Source organism: Glandiceps talaboti, chromosome 16 (assembly GCF_964340395.1).
Source record: "Glandiceps talaboti chromosome 16, keGlaTala1.1, whole genome shotgun sequence".
NCBI classification, from domain to species: Eukaryota; Metazoa; Hemichordata; class Enteropneusta; family Spengelidae; genus Glandiceps; species Glandiceps talaboti.
In genome coordinates, this window is record NC_135564.1 from 1720213 (window position 1) to 1737231 (window position 17019).

At 34.5% G+C, this 17019-nt stretch overlaps 1 protein-coding gene across 2 annotated transcripts; it reads right to left on the reverse strand.

Annotated features, from left to right (window-relative positions):
• Positions 1-1643: 1643 nt before the first annotated feature.
• LOC144447052 (tetraspanin-31-like) lies at positions 1644-16527 on the reverse strand. Of its 2 annotated transcripts, none has more exons than XM_078136931.1 (5): positions 16317-16527; positions 9078-9245; positions 7479-7697; positions 4514-4642; positions 1644-4126 (listed from the first exon to the last, which is right to left on the reverse strand). In XM_078136931.1, the coding sequence occupies exons 1-5, from the start codon at positions 16377-16379 to the stop codon at positions 4052-4054; spliced, it is 654 nt and encodes a 217-aa protein (XP_077993057.1). In that variant the 5' UTR covers positions 16380-16527; the 3' UTR covers positions 1644-4051. The 2 variants fall into 2 exon arrangements, with proteins under 2 accessions (XP_077993057.1, XP_077993058.1); XM_078136932.1 differs by lacking the exon at positions 7479-7697 and adding an exon at positions 7899-8114.
• Between the last annotated feature and the right edge of the window lie 492 nt (positions 16528-17019).

A 17019-nucleotide genomic window follows, 5' to 3' on the forward strand; every position in this document is an offset into this window, starting at 1 on the left:
ACACCTACCCGTTTTTTGGCAATTTTTGACCGTGTAGCTGCCAAGGGTCACGCGTACATCTTGCCATGTATACCTTTCAAAAACACTTCATTTTCTGTACGGTGTACATGCAGTTTGGTTGGAAAAAAGTCACAATATTTCTTAGCCTTCATATCAGTATGTAGTTTTCTAAATCTTGTTAAAAACAAAAGCACTGGGTCCTTTCTCAAATGAGGGCGCTAATCCACCTCAATATTATAGCAGTGCTACCACTAAAGCTTGCCAGAATGAAGTCATCATAAGAATTCTATATGTTTATTCTGTTCTTCAACTGTCATCTTATTTACTGCTCAGTTGACTGAAAAAAAAAACGTTGCAGCTATCAATGTACTTTAAACTTTCCATGTCATAGCTGTCATTTGGTCATTACACTGTTTCCTGCTGTTAATCTTAGAAGATATTTTCTCGTCTTAAACCCTATCTACTTTGTGGCAGCTTAATCACTGCATCTTGCCATTCACATCATATATGGTATATTAAAGATTTATATATTTTATCATGCAACAAATTTGCATATTCCAACAAAAGGTGGTAATTCTACAATGTACATGTTATATAGTCCTGCATTGTCCCCGAGGACAAGGTATGGGACATTGTCAGAATCGAGTCCCAACTTGCTTTGCTGCCCATAAACAGGACTATGTATATGGTGCATGGCAACAGTGCCACCAACAGCTTGCCAGACTGAAGTCACTATGAGGTAAATTTCACAAGAAACATGTATCAAATATCTATACTGTGCATGTACTTGTACAATTTATGAGAAATTTTGGGTTTTTTCTAAAAGTTACTGATACCTTTTAGTAGTTGATTTAATGGAACAGAATGGTAGCTATTATCAAGAATATACTGTCAGTTTGACAATGTGTACTTTTAGTAGTCTAGTGTTGCTATCCTTCATCAAATCTTAAGATCTCTTTTTCCCAGATGATTCGATACCACATTGGCATCCAGACTATACTTTATACATCACCTACATCTTTATCAATGCTAGTCAGTTTTTTTCAAACTGTTACAATTTATTACAAGGGAACACCAGTTTAATAGGTAAATAAAGTCATTTTTATAATCAGCAAGTCTCACAGTGGATTTATCATAATACTTTTACATGAAGTGTATGACACAATTTCAGAAAATTGCATGATTGACTATTTTGGACACACACTGACCATTGGTGGTATGACTGACTATTTTGGACACACTCTGGCCATTGGTGGTATGATTGACTATTTTGGACACACTCTGGCCATTGGTGGTATGAGTGACTATTTTGGACACACACTGATCATTGGTGGTATGATTGACTATTTTGGACACACACTGACCATTGGTGGTATGAGTGACTATTTTGGACACACACTGACCATTGGTGGTATGAGTGACTATTTTGGACACACTGACCATTGGTGGTATGATGGACTATTTTGGACACACACTGACCATTGGTGGTATGACTGACTATTTTTGACACACAGATTTAAAATAGTTTAATCGAGATTATTATGTATAAAGTATGAAAATCCATGGCAACTGAAATTACGTTGAATCTGGTAACAGACTGGATCATGACTATATCCAGTAATTATTTGAGTTGTATGATTAACTGACATAATCAGATTAACTATATTGAGTAGAACTACCACCAGATACATCACAACACTCGGACAGAAATTTTAAAGTGTTTAAAAAAATCTAAATAATGTGCTTTGAAAAGACCTAGTATCCATACATTCACATACAGGAAGAAACTCACAAATGTGTCTTCTTTGCAGAGTGTCTTTTCTCCACTTGTTTATTTGTGTGACAATATTAATTTTAAAGTTTCCACAAGTACCTTTTATGATATATATATATGTATAGAAATCTGCAGTCTTCATAAACAAACACTCCATGATCAAAACTAAATCAAAATGTCACCTAACTATTAACCCAAAACGAATTATAACATCCCCGAAAAATTGCAGCATGCAGTAGTTTATCAAAACTTTTCACAAAGATGATACCTGATGTTACTATAGGTAGTAATCAATACCAAACTTGATTTCATTTATACTGTAAAAAGTCAAGATAGACTTTTTTACATTTTCTTAAATGTCATTCTTTTTGAAGCATTTTTGACTACATAGTTAACATCAAATGTCATACTCTGTATTAGTCATAACCTTTTCAAAAATGTTTTGATAAAAAATGATGACCATCTTGAATCATGCATTCTGGGAAATGGTAACCATTTTGAATGATGCATTCTGGGATATGAGAGATGATAATCATGAGAAAAGTGAACAGCTTATACACATGCACTACATCGCCACCTACAATGACCTGAACATCTATTTGTGTGTATATGTGATGAAAAGTTGTAACAAATCTAAAAAAAGACTGCATGGAATGCAGTTTTTTTCCAACTTCAATCCTGGTTTCTGAAATGTGAGTAGCTTGCAGAACATAACTGGATACCATACTGTGTTCTACATACGTTCCCCCTCTTTTGACTTCTATCTTTACACTGGTTGTAAATCTTGTTGTATGCATGTTAACCACATAGTTGAAGTGTAGTACATACTACAACAAACACATTTTATTTACCACACTTCTGGTTAATATTATGGGTTTCACATACATACAACCCCAAGTGTAATACTTGTATTTAGCTGGACTGTAGAACCATTGAAAAAGTACTTCCAGATTAGTGGAAAATGATAATTCAACCAGAATGGGAACATAACTGCTTTTCAGTGAGAACAAAGTCTATCTGCAATAAAGTCTTCTGCAAGAAACCATGGTAACATGCGAAAATCTAAACTATTCGTTTAATTTGGAATACAGAGTCAAAACTGATCGTATATTAGTATATACTTTGTCAAGTTGCTTTCTTGTGTACTAAAAACATCTCATTTTGCTGCGTTTGAATGTGACAAACCTTCCAAAATATGCAACATACATTAAGTATTTATATAAAAATTATCACATCTTGAGAAAAGTTAATAAATTACCATCTTTTGAGCAAACCCAATGAGGCTGATCGTATGAAATAATCCTCAAAAGTTTTGAGAGCATTTTTTCCCCAACCACACACAACTACGACAAAGCGTCCACCCTTCTCAAGAGTCGGGATCTATCATCCATTCACAAGAACAGGATCATTAACCCTATTTTAACCACTGAACAAGGGGGGACAAAAACATAACATTATTATTATTACTGTCAACACTAAAATCTGAAATGAATTAGTAAAAATCATTTGATATTTTTTTTAAAACTACAGTACATCTGTATGCTCAAATCAAAATGGCTGATCCAACATGGCAACCATTTTGAATGGTGCATTCTGGGCACAGACCACGTGCCTTCACTAGCACTTCAATCAAACTGAATCTTACATAATACCCAGATTACTGTGACATACATCTCTTGCACAGGAAAAAGTTGCAATACTAAACTATTATTAAAAGTTACACCTCAGGAAGACCAACAATTCTTGCAAAAAAAATGTAACCTTTTTAATGGACACCTTGTTTCTAAACTGCAACAATAACAACAAGCTGTGTTTCAGAATTACATATTTACAACCCTTCCCTCCCAAAACATTAGAATGCATCACCAGAAAGATTCCTATATATTCAAAATAACTTCTCCTAAAGTTTTCCTTGATTATCTGAATGACAAAAGTCTCAAAAAGTCCTACACAAATACATCTCTCTCAACAATTGTCAAGTCACATTAATTTTGAAGAAAGAAGTGACGATACAAGAAAACTATACAAGAAAAACTCAATACTGATTACTGAGCATATCAAAAGCAAGTAAGGCATATACCTCTCATATTACATAACATTACTACAAACAAATTAATACATCAAATACTACTACTATGCTCTCTTCTTTTTAGCCATACAACAGAAAATTTCTTCTGCTTCTCAGAATGCCGTCAAGTTCAATAATTTAGTAAGGAACTGTTCACTGCTGGTCTTGGTGTCTTATAGGTATTATTATCTGTGATTTACAGACTGGATTTAGAGGAATGCACTCGGATTAGCTCTAGGGTCTTTCTGATTCCTGTACCTCACTGCTAGCCATACTCCAAGTAACTATAACAAACAAAACAAATCTAGTATTAGCAGTCATTCATTTATGCCAAGTTAAACAGAATAAAGGCATTTTCATGAATTTGGGTTCTGGAGTCATTTCAAGATTTTACATCACCTACGTTATGTGCAATTTCAGAGAAAGATTACATTGAAAGTGTACCTTATTTATGGATCTTTGCTGTGGGCCACTGCCTCATGGGAGTCATCAAAAAATGTATATGCAATATGTGAGCAACAAATATCTATGACTCTTGGTACTTACTACCTTCACATCAAAATATCATGGGGGGGGGGGGGGGGGGGGGGGGCAAGAATATGTGGTCTTAATATGTTTTTAGCATACTTTCTCTTAGCTGACCTATATAACTGGGCAACAGTTGTACTTACCTCTGTAAAACTAAAGAAGAGCCCCACACCACCACTGAATCGTAGTGCCGTACCCATCATAGGTTCTATTACCGACATACAAGTTGGACATTTTGTGCATTTAGAATCAGTAGTTTCTTCACAGCAACCCTGTTGATCAAAGCAGATTCATATATCATTTTGTTCCCACCAAAATCATCAATTTAAAATAGATTGATTTCACCTGCTGCCTTTCTTTCTGAGTTTATTTCGATAAAGTCATATAAAGCTACCAGAAAATTACCAATTTTAACAATAAAGGGCATAGCTTAAACTACTTGCAATAGTTATCTGTCTAAATCACAACTGATGAACACCGTCCAAACAATAACAAATATTGCCACATTTGTTCAAACTTCATATGCATTCAAATCCATTATGTTACATTTTATAAGTCTTTTTCATTTTGTCAAAGTCGCTATATAGCTGAGTGAATATTAAATATATACTTGGCCCAGTGTTCATTAGTCTTAACTTGTCAGTCCAAAGTTTACCCATTTCTATAATAGCCATTCTAACCTCTTCATAATGAACTCACTGAGAACATGGCAAACTGTCTGTTACAATGAAGTATTTACTATGGTGAATCATGTACTCAAATTTTGGGAACATAACTTTGAAAGTTAGTGTGTTTGTTGTAACACTAGCCCCATCTACACATAGGTCGTCCTACCTGAGGCAGTCCCAAGTCCTACCTGAGGTAGGATAGGTTTGTGTCTACACATAGGAAGGTTGCAGCGTAGATGTCACGCGTTCCATCCTGACAGTACATAGGACGAAGTCAGGAGGGTTTCAGGAAACCTCTCAAAGGTGTCGTAAGTCAGGACGGTTTCAGGACACGTTTGCGTCTACATGGGCTTCAAACTATCCCGAATCCGACCTCAGGTAGGATATTTAGTGCTGTGTAGATGGGGCTAATGTTCACTGTAGTAGAATTCATTACAAAGAGGTACAGTATATGCTTATATGTTAATCTCTTTCCCCATGCAATTTTAATATGTGTTTTATTTCAAGTAGTCTGTAAGGTATGTTGTGACAAGGCGCCCTCACACATTGGTCAACCCCTCTCATATATCTATCAAACTAGGCTCTTTCTAGCATTTCAAACAAGAGCTGGTTGCATCCAATCACAGACAGGTACATAATCGTCAGTGACAGGAGACTGGTGAGGGTGGAGCAACACAACATATCTTACAGTCTATATTTCAAGTTGACCCATCTGCAATTCAAGCACTATCTATGTTGAAGGTACTGAGTCCCAAAGAAAGAAAGTAAACACTCAGACTAAATCAAGATTTCCATGCTTGTTAATAGTGTTATCAAGTGTGAAATATTACTTGATGCATTGTAGTTATCCTGCAAGTTTCCCCATGTACGTGTAGTTACCATCTGTCACCCAAAAGCTTGAAGATATTGCCACCCTAGCTCAAAACTTGGTCCAAATTTTAAGTTTGCACAAATGATATCACATGTTAGCTTTGTCAATGAACAAATAGACCTGACGTTGATGGTTTTATGTTCTATGTTACACACAACGATTTACTATCAGCAAAGAGTCATAACATTTTGGAAGTGAATCCGAAATGTTCACTGATGTCAACATCATCATCAGGGGTATACTACAATGGGTGTACCATGGTAAGTGTGAGGATTGTAACTCTGACCATATTCATGAGACTTCTAGACTACTGGGCATTTGCTTAAGTGAATATATTAGTGGTTGTCAACCATTATTAGCAATAGGAGAACACTTGAATATGTCACAACATAAGTGTAACATTAAAAATGTCTTGGATAAAGAAGAACAACTTTACAGACACAGGTTGAAGTAAGCCATATGTATTCACCAAACTTTGAAAGTAAGCTCACTCTAAACCGGAGTGCTGGCATGGGGATCCCAGCTGTTTCTCTTAAGCTCATTTCACATGTCTTTTCCGTGACATGTGACAATCGTCTATTGTACGTAGTACACCCCTGACGATGCTGACAAGACATTAGCGAATATTTGGGATTTGCTTCCAAGAAATATTTTGACTCCGTGAGTAGAAATGTTCATTACCAAGTATGAACCCTGAGTCCATGATGATGAACATTCATTTTACCATTACTATTGAACCATTGGTATAATCTACTACATAAGAATGCCACCAACAGTGGAGTATGAATACATATACCAAACAGTGAAAACTGAATACATATATACCATACTGTACATGTAACATAAGTAACTATAACCACAGGCAACATCAATATAACATAGCGTGTAAACATTTAGAGAATCATGCATTTCATTCTCCATGCAAAAGCCACAAATGATAGTATTAAATGATAACCAATTACATGCAATGTGTCATTTTGGGTTCCTGATAGTTATCAAAATCATTCATTTTTCCTCATCATCTAGTTGAATAGTTGCATCATTATTGGATAATATAAGACAATGAAATTCCTACTTGATTTTATTTCATTGACAGAATACATCCAAGCAACAAAAAACACAACAACAAAATTTGCATCGATGAAAATATGTTAAATTTTACCTGGTTTGATGCCTAATATATATTCATCATAAGAATTTTTGTAAAAATAGGCTTTTTTATTACAAATATTACAAAATCATTCTTTTTTGGTGGTGTCCCCCCCCCCCTTTTTTTTGTATCACTTGTGATTCTTCAGTCTCATAACTTCAATTCAATTCATTGGGACTTTAATACCCAGATGTATAATTTCAAGACTCCCTGATTTTGATGAGGAAAATAGCACTGTGATCACAGCGGTAACTAACAGGATATAATACCTTGCAAAGTTGAAATCCCAGGCAGACACATTCAATTTTATTTCAAAAAGGCACTATTGAGAATGTAGCTATGCCTCAAGTTGTACAGCTTACAAAGCCTGAATTCAACAACAGCACAGTATAAAAATGTGTGTGTTGTGTTGCACTTACCAGGTCTTCACAAGATGGGTGTCCAAGTTTAGCATCAGTTTCATTTTGTGTCCAAAGGCCACAACAATTAAACTGATACTGTGCCTCCGCTTTGGTCTGGTTAGTAGATGATACCCATCCAGTAACCAGGATCTGTTGTCGTGAGCGTGCATCTAAGGCTAGGCATGCACAGGAGATTGCAAATTGCAAGAGAAAAACTAAAAATAATATAATCATATACTGAGCATGTTTGTTAAGGCAAACAGAATGAGACTTACATGAATCACTGAGTGAAAGCATGCATTGTTTTGAGAACGACAGAAAGATACGATTTTGACAAATTCACAACAGTGCTACATATATAGAGATACACAAAACACACAAACGGACAACAATGTGTAATTCTTGATCACTTTCTTGCAGGTCTTCATCAAGACTTACCGAATGACACGGAGGGTGTCCCAATTTAGGATCAGTATCATTAACTGCCCAAAGACCACAGCAATCAAACTGATTCTGAGCCTCTCCCTTAGTCTTGTTGGAGGATGACCTCCATCCAGATATCAGCAGCTGTCTACGTGCATTGGCATCTAATGCCAGACATGCACAAGAAATGGCAAATTGTAACAGAAATACTAAAAACAAAATGATCATATACTGTGGAAATAAGGTTTGCACGTTAAGGATTTCATACTAGAGATAATACTGGTTGTTTTAATACCAATGTGTCTTCTTTATCTGTATGGCTAGTTTACTTAGCTGCAAACAATACTGCATGATCTGGGAGCAACTGCGTGTTAGTGAACACACAGATACTAACTAACCCTTACACCTGTATCACAGTTTCTCCTTTTTTTGCCACCAAAGACTAGTGGACACACTTAACCAGTACAGACCCTAACCACTCATAATATCTAATATCACAAATTTTTAGTTGATATTTGAAACTATTGGGCATTTTTATAATAGAAGAAAACACAGCAAAATGGGTTTGCTTTCTTCATTTTGGAGTTTTCAATGCCTGGGTAGCTTGCGAACTAATGTTCAGTTTTCCATGAACTTGTTTTTGAAATTAAATTAAATTACTTCTCAAAACTGTGAGCAAAGAATTTGATCATTTGGTGTTTTTCCTAAAAATACCACTGATAGGTATATCACATTTTGAAATGGAGTTAGTTTATTTTCCATATAATTCAAAGTGGATTGTTTGGCATAACACAGATAATTAGATACTATTCTCCAATATATTCCTTAATTCAGCTGAGGAAAATAAGAGTGACTTAAGGGGCCTTGTCACTACGAGTCACCAGATAAGTAGAGACAAACCCTTAGGGCATGAGTACTTTCCGGCTGGATGAAGAAAAATAAAAAATATTGGGGAATAATATAATTATACCTCCTCAAGTACAATTCATGCAAAATTGGCGATTTGGAACGTTTTGACTCATATTTCAAGTACCTCAGAACCAGTGACATAGATTGTAGTGACGAGAACAACCAGGGTATATAATCCATATTTTCTGTTCAAAGACAATAACTTGGCTTTTGCATGGTTATAAACTACTATCAATGAGAAGGAGACACAGGAACAAAAAAAAAGTCTACCAATGAAAAGGATACAAAGAAAAGCAAAACTTGATGATGTTTGACAGCTCCTACAAGTCCAACAAGTGCAACAAGAAACAAGAATACACCACATGCTATGATTCCTCCTATAATAGCTATACTGGTAACAATGGCCATAATTCGGCCATATGCTGCAACACCTATTAGAATAAATGAAACCAGCTGTGGAGACAAAACAAAAGACAAATTATGTTAGATTAATATTACAAGTTATAATATACCTAGTGATAATGCTGTGCCATGATTCGCTAGAATCAGTCACGTGATAGGAAAGTAGAATGACTATTTCCCTAGGGATTTGGCCTCAGGGAAATAGCATGTGATTCTGGTAACTCACATTCCCTCGGGTGTAATAAACGGGTGCTATAGCCCTCATGGCCAGGCAATATGTGTTCACTAGCAGCATCGACAATGAAGAATGTAAGCCTGTGGTAAATACTAAATGATACTTGACTGGAACTGGGACAAGTCACAGACTAGGTCTTGGCAAAACTTGAAGTGGCAGTTCATGTTCCCAGTTTGAGGTTTATCCTATCCTTACATACCTTCTAAATTTTAATCCAATCAGAACTGGGCATGTGGATCTAACTTATTCCAATACTCAAATGAAGCTAATCCTGACACTAACTACCTAGCATTATTACAATGATTGTTACAATACCTTTACACTCACACATCATGTAATAGTAATATTTTATTTGTATTCCTTTATATGATGAAAATATAAGTAAGCATAAATTGTAGAATCCACTCTGAAAATACAGACTTAAAACTCCAGACACCTGTTAGCAGTAATATTTCCATTCTCAACATTTTTATTTGGCTGATTCTGGTAGGTCAAAAGGAAAGCTAAGTTTCCATTTCTACCATATATACAATTACAATATACACACTTATACATCCTACTATGTTACAAATGCCAAAGAAGAATTCAAATAGCCAAATTGACTGACAAGTGCAACACTTGCCGTGACCTCTATACAAATGCATGCACCTTTATAAAAATCCATATACAATGTACAACACTGCAGTGCTGTAGTCCTCTGTATGAACTCAGCTCTTAACATGAAAAGTTGTATGTAGACAGACAGACATAATAATTGTGAGTCTTTGAAGCATGAAATATTAAGCCATGCATATATATCATACTTATATTATTATCATAATTTATGTACAGTTTCACAACAAAATATCACCACAGTTGGGGTAGCCATTATATCCATTTTTACAGCTCACTTGCAAATATTCAATCGAATCTCTCTCTACAGTCCAGGGGGATATTGTTTGCACACAAGTTGGGAAAAATAGGTTTGATCAACAGAAATACGTTATGTCAGTTTTGAATGCAATATGACGACATAATTGTTTCACATTCAGTCATAATAAAGTAATGGATGACCAAACTTATTGTCTGACCTTCAATTATTACAAAGAACACAAAGCAGTTGTTTTTGTGATAAATATTTCTACCACTATACCAGTATAATGTAGTTTTCATTCAAAATAAGACTAATCATTTTTACAGATGACAAGGAAGTCATTCAACTACATCCATCTGTCTACATAAATATAAATTGTGGCTGACAGATGTTGTCATTATAGAAATAACCAGTGTGTATACGTGTGTATACTAACAAAATTACAAACACTATGTAAATTGTAATATCACAGAACAGAAAACTAGTATATAGTAAGTCAAAGAAGGTGGTATGAAATCCAAGAAACAGGGGAATAAAATTGTGTAACATAATCAGATGAAATGTGAATGAGGTGAAAAAGTTGATGTTTTATTAAATTACTTAGGGCATTACAGTCTGCATATAAATAAGTGATGCTTACAAGCTAGTAGTCTACACTAACCTTTCACTCTACACATCAGTCATATTTACGTTACTTCCTAATTTTGACTACCTTCAAAGACAACTCCAGTTCATCATATTGACTCACTGTATACATCAGTCATATACACTACTTCCTAATTTTGACTACTATCCTCAAAGTCAACTACAGTTCATCATATTAACTCACTGTACACATCAGTCATATACACTACTACCTAATTTTGACTACTACCCTCAAAGTCAATATCAGATTAACTCACTGTACACATCAGTCATATAGCTACTTCCTAATTTTGACTACCCTCAAAGTAAACTACAGTTCATCAGATTAATTCAGGATTTCATTATCTCCTTACAGCTGCACGAGTTGTAACTAGAGTATTATTTTTATCAGACAACCACCAGTGTATTCACTGAAAATTGTTAATATTACCAATAATTAGATGTTGTACATTAAATTTGGGGCTGATTGTAGCTGTAATATACATTACATTTGGGACTGACTGTATCCAGAAATAGTACAGCAACAGGTTGAAATTGTGATTACAAGGGGATAATTTTTGGGTCCGCAACCAAAAATCAATGTGAATTCAGTGCACCATATTATACAATCTATCTGGGATGGACACACACTGTACCTGGGTATTTGATCAAACTTTTGGTTGGAAATACAGGTATAGAGTAAACTGTTCATTTTAAAATTGTAAATTTCCCCAATCATACTGGGGTTCAAACACCTTTGCAAAAAAAAAAGACACTATTAAATGAATGTACCTTTTTGGCCTATGTGACTGCATTTTTCATCAGCAATACAAACTTGAAACACTAAACTCATAATAGACCATGTCTATATACAGTATATCATTCCTAAATAGACCACACCTCTATACAGTATATCATTCCTAAATAGACCATGTATCTATAGAGTGCATCATTACTAAACAGACCATTCTCTATACAGTGTATAATTTCTAAATAGACCATGTCTCTATACAGTACATTAATCCTAAACAGACCATGCCTTTATACAATACATCATGTCATGTTAATTATGTAGCAACCAAGAACACCTGCTCTGTGTTGGCAGTCAGTCTTGCCTGCAGGCATTCATATTTATCCGTCTACAAAAATTTAAAGGTATGTAGAAACCACTGTGTGGATTAGGAAAGTGTATAAACATTCCAAGATTCCAATTATTTCACAAACTACAAGGTCAGTTTTTTTGTAATCATGTTTAGTTCATCTAAATTGGATACTCATTCAACCTATAATTATTTCTCTAAATCTGTCGACTGTAAGTGTAAAATATTATATTGCTCAAAATTTGACAGGAAAAAGACATTAATATTTTAAAGTGCTATTATTTCTTACACTTCAAATCCCAATGGGTGTGAATTACTTGATATAAAATGTTTGTGTACATCAACCATTTGGATTATCAGATTCCATAGGGATGCATACCGTCACCTGATTATGAAACAGTAGGTTTTTTTTGTTAAAATACCACTGATTATGTATTTGTTATGCAATAAGTGATCAGAACATCAACTCTTAAAAATGCCATGGTCATTCAATATTATGGAATAAAGAACTACATACAAGATATTATTATGTGAGCAGCAAGGGATTACAATTGATATACAGAAAGATGTGGCCTCCTAACAATGGATCAGTTTGGACTTCAGGAAGTAATTTGTCAAAGTGTGTCACTAATTACTAGTCTGTGAAATGACTTTATGACTGTGCCATTTCTAATTAACAAATACTGAGCCATGATGAAGAGTAAATATATGATATGTTAGCCATTTATAAGTAATCATGCACACATTATGTGTACTGTACTCTACTGTACTGTACATGTATTATGTTTTGACCTTGCTTTAATTAATGAACTCATACAGCAAAATGGTTAATCCTCCTTTTTGTTTGTACACAACTAAGTACAATTGTAACCTTCCACTGCAACGCACCAAAGAATTCACAATTGTACATTTACTTATCTAATAAATACCAGAAATATCATATCAAATTACTTTCAAGTCTTAGGTTGTCATAACTTGAGGTAAATGTAAGATCAAATTTAACCTGCACGTGCTGCTGGTGGGGAGGGCTACTTAACAAAACACACCACTTACAAGATACATGTGACTTACAAGATACATGTGACGACTTCCAAGATACACGTGTGTGTCATATTTATATGTTATGGATAGAGTTTCTTACTACGTTCTTATATTAGTATATCTTTTCTACAGTCTTGCAAACCACAGCTGTTATTTCTTCTGCGACACTCTGAAATAAAGCCTTTTGGTGGTGTGTCTTGGACAGTGCCATACAAGAAGCTGTGGTTTACGACAATGATTTTCTAGTACTTGGTGTTTTAGTCTGTAAGGTATGCCATGACTACACCATCACAGTACATGGAATGACATTTCTGTCAAAAGATGTTATTTTATTTTAGGATTTCTCATCAGTTCCCTTAGCCTACATGTGTACATTTGAAAGACTATTACTACTCCACAATTCTGCTACCGGAACTGACATTTTGATTTTTTGAATTTTCGCTATCACTCAAAGTCTACACTGACTACTATCTCTAGCTGATTTCAAATGGCGTTCCTGTTTAATTAAAGCGTGCCATCAGGTGACATGATGAACAAACTCACTCTGATCATTACATACGTCATATTCTATTCAGATTTACACCAATGTCTTGCATAAATTATGTGTACGGCTGGGTGTGGCTTAATACCAGCTGGAGATAGGAGTCAGCGTAGACTTGGATGATGGTGAAAACTCAAAAAATCAAAATGTCACTTAATAGAATTGACTAGCCTAGTAGCAATAGTCATTCAAGTCTACAGGTAGGCTATGGTTCCCTCTCAGTGACATACAATCAAACACCCTTTCATCGTTCACAAAAAAATTGGTATTTGAGAAAAAAGGAAATATTTCAGGTTTTATTTATCAATCAAAATGGAAAGAGAACCGACTTTGGTTATGTCTAGTCGACAATATGCTGAATAGGATGAGAGTAAACAAGATACACATAGACTAGAGCTACTGAGTACTCCTACTAATATAATAAATGAAAGCATTCAAATCATTACTTCTTTTTTTTCAGAATTAAAGTCCTAACAATGACAGGATTTCAATGTGGCCAGTGTCAACAAGTTTTTGTATTATTCAATTATCTTTGAATCTTTTCTGTAATCGTAGTGAAAAGAAACTTCCTCTTTAATTCTGGTTCCTGGTGTCTTACACTTCCTTATGATATGACCTACATAGCATCTAGAAATGTGACGTCTTAATTGTTTTCAAAATACATAGGAAGTTTTAATTAGCAGACTAATAGGCCAGGTTTTATAGTTGTTCAATGAGATGTGGCCATTCACAGTCTAATGATTACAGCAAACTAAGACCTCCTCAACTCATCAAAATAAAGATAAATAATCTAACACATACATGTACAGACACATTACATGTAATGTCATTCAGGCTGTTTTCACTACTAGAAAATTTTGTGACCTTTCATACCTCAGCTACTTTCAAACCTTAAGGTTAATTTTTACTAATTTACCAGTATACACAAATGTTCATGTACAAGGCAATTGGGGCATTTCAGTGAAATAAGTCTTCAGTGAAAATTTCCAGGTTTACAGTAATATTAAAGTATACATAAATTATCAAAGCAGTGAAAAATTGCAAGCTTATAACTCCAAACTAGTAGCCCATTCTATTTGTACATGCAAGTATTTTCTATGGTGTTTGGATGTAAATGTACTAGATGTATGACTCAAAAACTATCATAAATTCAACACAAATTGAGTTATTCATTGCCATGATGGCATGAAGACTGGATTAAGCCATGACAAATTACTGTAGTATTTATTGTACAGGTGTTACCCTTACATTAACATATAACATACTAGTATTTACCCAACAGAAATGTATACAGAAAGAATACCAGTGGTTTCACTACTCTTTAGTATATACAAAAAATATATGGTGAAAATTTTGAAAACAACACACATTAGCAAACACTTGCAATGTACTTTATCATATTTATTACTCAATTCCCCTTCATGTCAACTACTAATTATGTAATTTCATTCAAAATTGAAAACAATATACAATACAACCATGTGTATGACTCAGCTGTAAACACCTGTATCAAATTATATGAATCACAATTTAATTCTATTGTACCATACTTTTTATCATGTGAACATTCACTAATCTCTGAACACATCTATGTACACACTGTAATACAATGACACTGTTTTGCTGGCACTGATTTACTTCGCTATCTGTTAAATATATCTAAACCTTTGAAATGAAGATATATGATAACCCTGGTTTCCTTCAAATGCCACAAAAAATTATCAATTTTGAAGACAACTCACTGTAATTAATCAGGTAGTTGCTATGGTTACAAAGTATGCATTGTCTTTGGTGTCTTCCTTTGTTAGAAGCCATGTCAATGTTTTGACCCTCAGTGTTCAGTTTTGTTTGCAGTAGCAGCCATACACATGGTATGATTGTATGCTAATGAAGTTAGTAATGAGATATGATCTGTTGACTACAAATGCAATGGTCTGGTACAACAATTGTTTGACTAATTCTATAGGTATTCATGGCCTTAAATCAGAAAAGCAAGCATCCTTAAAAGGGGTCTGTGACTTAGGAAAATTTGAAAGTCGTTTATATAATATGAAAAATGAAATAAATTTCATTGTCTGTAATGTAATTAATAACAAAGGTATGGCATTCAATTTCTCTATTTTCGTCCTTGAAATTCACCAAACTACAAAAATACACAAACTAGATTTGAAAAAAAAACAATCATGATCCTAAATATTAGGTTTCATACATCTACACGATCTTTTACCATTACATACTTGCTTAAGAATTAATTATTTCCGTGTATTTCTGTAGGTTTTTTTTTAACTTTTAACTATATTACAGAAAAAAATGCTTTCCTTTTTTCTTTGTGAATGGTGGGTTTTTTTCCTAGAATAATTGAAGAATACAGGAAGTGAAACCCATTGTCAATTTTGCCAGACTACGGACTAGACTCAGACTGTATAGACATGGTAGTCCTTCATTCTGTAAACCCCGGAAGTATTTCTATATCACACGCATAATTTCACCGATAGCATGTTTCTACATTTTCACTACTACCTTACACAATAAATAACATTACATAGAACTATATTAATTATTCATATATTGAACAAATTTAGACAAATTCTTATAAATTTTTGTGTCATTTTATAAAATTTATATTACATTGTAAATTTATTCCAAGCCACGTCAGCCGGTCTCGATATGTACGAGCGAACAAATCATCGCATGATCTAAAAGTAATGAAAAATGATTTCATACTTACAATATATAGAATATTCAACGCCGCAAGGGCATTTTTACTGCAGGTAAAACCACCGCACGGCATCTTTGTCGTCGGACCCGTCGGAATAACCGTCCAGTCTTAGCAAAAAAACACTCTGGGATTTTCTGTTGTACAAAAACACAGTTCACGTCGCCGATCCACGACACCACAGTGGAAAATGGCGGACGAGTATGTTAGCCTCGTTTTCAAACACCTGTCCCCCCACTTAGATGACGTCATAACTATTGTCGCACACATGGCAATGGAAGTAAATCATGTCCGTATTACGCTGTGAGTACATGAGTGTGAGTCATTCCAATCTCACCACTTGTTCCACAACTTTATGAATTAAACATAGACTTATACATTTAAATGGCTGTCAGAAAATTTGTCATGGGACATTTGAAGATGCGATGTGTTTCACACTTGTTTGATTACTTTGTTTTCTACAATTGAATAGTAAATATTATTGAAATAGAAAAAAAACACTTCAGACTCGGACGAGTTAGTTAGTTAGTTAGTTAGTTAGTTAGTTAGTTAGTTAGTTGGTTAGTTAGTTAGTTAGTTAGTTAGTAAGATAGATAATTAGTTAATTAATTAAATTTGTGGCTCAGGTTGGAGTATTGAAATCAAAATATCGGACGAAATCATCCGATGATCATATATGAGGATAACTAGACACATCAAAAATATCTCTAGGCAA

What these genes read in the sequence shown, in the direction of transcription:
- LOC144447052 (XM_078136931.1), bottom strand. Translation starts at nt 16,379, where the DNA reads ATGCCGTGCGGTGGTTTTACCTGCAGTAAAAATGCCCTTGCGGCGTTG. An exon ending in CGTTGAATATTCTATATATT is followed by an intron (nt 9,246 to 16,316) that starts GTAAGTATGAAA and finishes TTGTCTCCACAG; the next exon opens with CTGGTTTCATTTATTCTAAT. An exon ending in ATCAAGTTTTGCTTTTCTTT is followed by an intron (nt 7,698 to 9,077) that starts GTATCCTTTTCA and finishes AAACATGCTCAG; the next exon opens with TATATGATTATATTATTTTT.